Genomic DNA, 6,645 nt, shown 5'->3' with positions numbered 1-6,645 from the left:
TTAATCCCTTTTTTAGCAACAATTTAGTTTAATTCATTTCAGTTTTCCCATGCAAGATTGTAAAAGTAAACAAACGTTTACCTGAAAGGTTACTATATTAATATACTTCATTTTAGGTTATGTAATCAACTTTTTTATCAGCACAGAGGTGCAAGAACTCTAAAGAAAATTAATTTGCTCATGTTTGATTTCTTTTAACTGGTCTTTTGTTTTTAACTCCAGCACTCGGGAAATGGTATATGTTTATCAGCATCTTTTCTTTTTCATTCCATCAGTACAGGACACAAATACATCTTCATCTAATGGTTTAGTTCAATATATTTCGGATATGGTAGAATAAATAAAAAAGAAATCTTGACTGAATGAAAGCTAACAATAGCAGTACTGAAGCAGAGCTTACCATTCGGATAGGATTTGCTACCTTTAGCTCTCACGGAGAAAGATATTTCCTTCCTAGGAGAGATAGAGGATATTCATATCTAACTGCCATTATTAGATTTCACTTATGCTTACTCTGAACTTTGGTTAAATTTCACCAAAAATATGGTGTATGCAAGAGATCCGTTGATGAAGATTCTAGTCTTTTAAATAAATCTGGTTGAAGGCGATTTCTCACTAAACTTCGATTTAGTGGAGTTTCAGGCAAAAGGAAGTGACGAAATTCAATAAACAGAAATACTACAGTTTCCTAATTCATCAGTTTTGTATATGATATGGTAATTTTCAAATATCAAAGCTTTTCAATGAACTTGTATCAAAGTAATACTCAAAAATCAGGATCGTCTTTTAATTAATTACATTAATAAATCAATTACATCTGATTCGTGCTTCTGTAAATAAAAGATTAAATGATATAACAAATTTAAAGGCTTATTTCACTTTCCCCTTCACCTTGTGTATATGATTGTTTACAAAAGGTACCTTAAAAGATTGGTATCTCAAGGGCATTCTTCATGAGGTATCTCTGGGCGGATATCAGGTGGGAGAGGGTTAAAGTAAAAACACGTGTTTTCGAAAAGTTCATGTTGCAAAATTTTAGAACGAGGAAAATAACCCAATAACGAAAGAAAAGCATTGTCTTGAGTGGAAGCTAAATGCACCTTTATTTTTAAAAGAACTCTTTCAAACCATTCACTATATTCATGATTATTCATAAAAATAATCAGACTGTTGAAGTAGATGATTGCGAATTATCTTCACTGTCACCATGGTTTTCACTTGTTAGCTGAATATATTGACAGTTATTATTCATTTGCACTTGTTGCCTTGTGGTACCCTCTCTAGGGTTGTAAGGAGACCTGGTACAACTGTCATCAGGCTTTTCAGGGCAGAAAGTTATTTCAGACTCGAGGGCACTAAGAGTCGCAATTCTCACAGGCTCCTCGACTATCACTGACAGCTGGTTGGTGTCACACTGTCCAATGTCAGTGCATTCTGTGGTGGCGCTGATGCATGTGCTAACGGTTGCGCTTCGCTCGTGTCTCTCGTCTGTCACGACTTCGGTGGGGTTCGGGATCAGGAACTCGTGGTTGTGGTACTGGTAGTATGTGTAGCAGCCGAGGATCAGCATTTCAAGGAAATATAATGAGTTTTCCACAGCTGAAACAGAAAACGACTGCTCTGAAACTGGGACCTTGAAAGTAACGATAACAGGTTGCAAGGCGAACAAAGTGGCTGAGGTTCGGGAAAAAAATCTGGCATATCTTTTCTAGTTTACTTGATCTTATCTAATCTGAGAGCGGTACAAGTATCGCTCCTGACCCTTCAGAAGCTATTTAAAGATTGCTGTCATATATTAACATTCATTGGCTTTACTTTCACTTTAAGACCCGAGATTCACTGTTAATAATTAATGAGGTGAAGTGAGTATGATTTCCATGGAATTTCATATTAATAAAAACCCAGAACCATCTTTTGACTAAGCATTTGATGGCCGCCAAAATCGCACAGTTTTTGTTACGTATTTTGTCATAACTTTTGACCTAGTGGGCATTTCGTGAATTCGGTATCTAAACGCAAATAAAGACGCAATAAGGATCATTAGATTAAGTTTTAGAGCATATAGATAAGATGTTAAGGTCATGACTCCTCAGTATAATGTGAGAACTAATTTCCACCACTTTTCAAAGAACTGTAACTTTTGACAAAGTTAACATACAAGAGCCTTGTTGATATTTGTTCATGTTTCCATTGTGAGAAACGCAATAAAATAACATAAATATATGGTTAGATCAAAGTTTATGCCATATATAATCCCACGAATATTTCATTCACAGTGTTTTATAACATTTCTCTGAACGAAGTACTAAAAACTGTCTAATCTCTCTCTTACAAGGTAACATTTTCACGACTTTCACCTCAAGATGAGTCATGTTTTATGGATCCGATGGTCCTTTTTACGGCATATTTGTCGTGACTGGGCTTCCATAAATTGTGTGGTAGCGATGCTGTGCTGACGACATCTATTGTTTTCATTAAAGTAACAAAGGTTGAAGGAGAATAATTAAAACTTACTCTGTCTGAAAACCTGAGGTGAGATAAACGGTGGAATACAGGGGAAGACGTTATAATTTCCCAGTATCTGCAGGATGAAGGTCTGGAAGTTTGTCACCAAAATGAGTGTCTTCATGGAAAATGCTTTGTTCTGCAATTAAAAACAGTAAAAATGTACTATAATAGAAGGTATTCGCAGGTTTCAAGAAAGACGCCGTGTGGGGTGCGGGTGAGGGGTTTGTGATATTATAATAGGTATGACAGGACAATATCATTAGTAACGAGGAGTGTAAAATACATTATCCAGCGAAAATTACACTGGGAAGTTTATTTCAAAACAAACATCGTGGTAGAAGGACTCGGCATTCAAACAAGCAATGGTGCTTGAAATGAAGAAAGAATTTAAAAGGCAAGGGGTGCAGCTATGAAAATCTAGAGGTTTACTCGTATGCTACAGACAAGCTAAATTCCATCGCTGACAGAGGGTACAATGCGCAAAAAAAAGTTTCACTGACGATTTTTCCCTAATTCTTAAACTTTGTACATTGTCCAAAAAAAGCAACATTTAAAGCCATACAAAATACTAAATATTCCTGACAATAATGTGCCAATGAGACATTACAACATAGTTCAGAGAATGAAAAGCCAAATTTATCCTGTTACTTACGTTGTAATTATAATGCTTGAGGTGATCGTTTGACATCTTCGCCAAGATTCGCAGACCCCAGATACCGCTCATGAAGGATACCATATTCATTAACGAAAGCCACAGGTAAGGACTATCCGGAGAAACCTGTGCAGTACGTAGTGTTTGAATATGATGGTGTTTTTATATTGTATTGTTTTTATAATCAAAAGACAAATTTACCTTAATAACAGCAACAACAGAACAGTATAGTGAGTTGCAAAAATGGTTTATGATCTGTTTTGTGATGCTGCCTGAAGTAAAAATATGCTGTTCAAGAACCTCTTCTTACGTATCCCTAGTTTAAATTGAAGGGAAGTTTAGAAAGTTCACTTAATGGCAAAATAACAATGGGAAAGGTCAGCCTTAATGGAGGTCTGAAAATGGAATAGAGAGTAGTGTATTCAGTGGATAACGAAACCGAACTATAGCAAACTTGAACCCCACTAACTTGACAATCTTGCACCAATTTCCCATTGCATGACTCACTTTGCTAAGATGATATCATACAGAATGATTTCGATAAATCTGCAGCACTTGATATTACATTAGAATCCAATCTTTCTTTTTTTACAGTGCTTAAGAAATATATTATTAATGCTGCATGAAAATTTGATATTGCTTGGAAGTCTTCCTTTACAGAGAGATGTGTATTGTGTGACAACAGTAAAGTATGATAGACTATAAAGTCATACGGAAATGCTGTTCACAGTCTAATCTTCGTGCTACTTTTCCTTAATGAAAGGATTACAAGTAACAATTTGAAATGTAAGGATCAGAAAGACACTATGATATTAGACAGATGGTCGCCATTTCTATTGATTATTAGATAACTGAACTGCCGTTCACCAAACATCCTGCCTTTGTATTGGAAGTTCCAGTAACTGCTGTGAAAACCGTTTTACATGATATTTACATGCTAATGTAAATCTTCGCGTAGAGAGCATTTGAGACAGCTGTTACATTACTCTTTGCGACTATGACCAGCTATCAGGTCAAAACAAGAAGTATTAAAAACAGAAATGAACTCCCATAACGTTTGTGGAAGGTCGTTAGGATCTTCATAAACCAAGTCTATCGAAAAAGCAAGACACTTGTGGAGATTCATTAATGAAATATCTAACATCAGTAAAGGAGTGAATATTTCTTAAAACTGTTGTTACATAGTTAGGCCCTCAACTGCGTCTTTGCATTTTGTATTGTAGGATTCTATAAAATTTAATTTTCATTATATTTCGTGTTTACCTGTGCACTTTTTTGTGCAGTATTTAGTGTACCGTTTGAACTTCCATTCATCTATAACACTACAATGTTCTCATATGGTTTTAATATTGAGAGTGGGACCCATGATGCTTTTATTGCTATCAAAATGAATTCTAACAACATACTCTTTGCAAAAGCAGAAGGCCATTTGTGTGATTTGTATAAAATGCTTTACATTAAAACTGAATGCGCATATTTACTTACATCTCCCAGCACAATGTTGTCACCAGCTACCAGGACGAGAAGAGTAATGTAATAGAATGCTTGGGCGAATGCTAGTTGATCACAGAGGAATATCGTCATGCGAAGAGGCATTCTGGAAGAGGGATAAAAATGGATACGTATTTGACTAATTATATTATTATGGTAAGGTAACATCATTATAGCACTTGAATGAAGAAGAATCTGATGACTGAGAACGCGAAAAAAATTTCAGTATTCATATCAGAGTTCCTAAAGGTGCAACAGCGCAATTCATGCAAAAAAAGCAAATAATAATAATAATAATAATAATAATAATAACAATAATAATAATAATAATAATAATAATAATAATAATAATAATAATATAGGAATAAACATACGTCATGATAAGCCACCAAATTTACTAGCTAATGCTTTTAAAAATGACATTCATCTATGATCATCAATACGACACCTTTGTGGTTCTGAATCATAAACTGACTCGTTCAGTCAAATCCCATTATTTGTAAACAACTTTGACTGTTTTTCCTCTCCCCTTTGTAAATACAAGTAATCAAGTTCCTTGCCTAGTTGCATTGCAATATCGTTCACCAATGCCAGCGCATTCTATGGCTATTTTCTTGGTGTGTAAAGTTTTATATTTTATCTGGACTAAAATTTTTCCACTTCTTATTTGACATCTTACAAGTAACTTTTCTAGAATTTGTTCTAGCCTCCAAAACTCTTGGCCTCACTATCTTTTTAAACATTTAGATACGTTATACCCTTTAATCGTATATATATATATATATATATATATATATATATATATATATATATATATATATATATATATATATATATATATATATATATATATATATATATATATATAATTTTTTTTTTTTTGGTAAAACAATCTTGAACACACTTTTCATGAGATATCAACCTAAATACCTATACTACAATCTCATCCTAAATACCTATACTACAGTTTGTATGTCTGTAATGTTCAGAGGCGACATATAAGAAATGTTTTTAATTAAAGTAGATTCAAGCCCAAATTCAAATATTTATATATTAAAAGCAAACGCGAGGTTTGCCCCTGATGAAAAACTAACAAAATTGATATCGTATGTCTTGATATCACGCACGGACGCATTCACACAGAGATTTCGTGATGCCCATCAAAACTGCCCGATGCAACACTAACTTGGTGATTTTCGGGGACGGCAAGCAGCAGCAGCAACAACAGACTGGACCCAGTTGTATGTCAAGTCTGTGGTTCGACATTGTGGCCAATATCACCTCCTCGCTCCCGTACATCAGGACCGTCAGGTCGATAAAATGACCTATACCGATCGCCATGTACCTTGAAGTAATAAAAGAAACGATGAACTCGCGACTAAGAACTCCGCCCTTCTATGTCTTTTACACTCAGTTATACAGGATTGTAAATTGTTTCCAAAATGAAAGCTTGAATTATTTTGCGAATGCTGATCAAATATTATTGACGACAAAGCTTTTTCCTAGAAAGGAGACAATGGCGATTATGGCGGTGGAATGCAAAACTTTCAGTAAATAAATAAAACGTATTAAACTGAGGCACTCAAAATACATCCTGAACATGTAAAAACTTATGAATATGCCTAAAGTTTATATCCTCCACAAAAAACTGTATTTGAAATTCTAATCGTAACGTGAATGTAAAACACCAATCACGTTTTATTCAGCTATCGAAAAGAGACCTCTTCTGCAGGAAATGGGATCTGGATACGTTTAAAAAAAATGTAACCTTGATGAATACTACCTAATTCCTCTGGAAAAGGCTTCAGTCCTAAAGACTAATGTTGAATCTCAATATTTTCTTTAATAATTGTTATAAATAGACAGATGAAAAGGTAATCAAAAACAAGTAAAAATAGTGTGAATCTCTAAGTCTTTTGATTCGAGCTGAATTTAATTTATAAAAAACCCTTTGAACTGTTCATAACACTGGCATATTTACTCGGATACAGAAC

The 6,645-nt window shown here is 34.4% G+C and overlaps 1 protein-coding gene across 2 annotated transcripts in view; it reads right to left on the bottom strand.

The window, feature by feature from the left end:
* Window positions 1-298: 298 nt before the first annotated feature.
* LOC136845818 (organic solute transporter subunit alpha-like) overlaps window positions 299-6,645 on the bottom strand; it is a 31,251-nt gene continuing 24,904 nt past the window's right edge. For both annotated transcript variants that reach the window (XM_067116190.1, XM_067116189.1), the window contains exons 5-9: window positions 5,838-5,996; window positions 4,646-4,757; window positions 3,161-3,286; window positions 2,515-2,644; window positions 299-1,599 (exon numbers count right to left, since the gene is read on the bottom strand). In XM_067116190.1, the coding sequence (XP_066972291.1) occupies window positions 1,163-1,599; window positions 2,515-2,644; window positions 3,161-3,286; window positions 4,646-4,757; window positions 5,838-5,996 (964 nt within the window). In that variant the 3' untranslated portion in view covers window positions 299-1,162. The remainder of the gene's footprint in view (window positions 1,600-2,514; window positions 2,645-3,160; window positions 3,287-4,645; window positions 4,758-5,837; window positions 5,997-6,645) is intronic.

This window comes from Macrobrachium rosenbergii, chromosome 14, assembly GCF_040412425.1.
Source record: "Macrobrachium rosenbergii isolate ZJJX-2024 chromosome 14, ASM4041242v1, whole genome shotgun sequence".
Classification (NCBI taxonomy): Eukaryota; Metazoa; Arthropoda; class Malacostraca; order Decapoda; family Palaemonidae; genus Macrobrachium; species Macrobrachium rosenbergii.
This window is presented reverse-complemented; position numbering and strand designations above follow the sequence as displayed.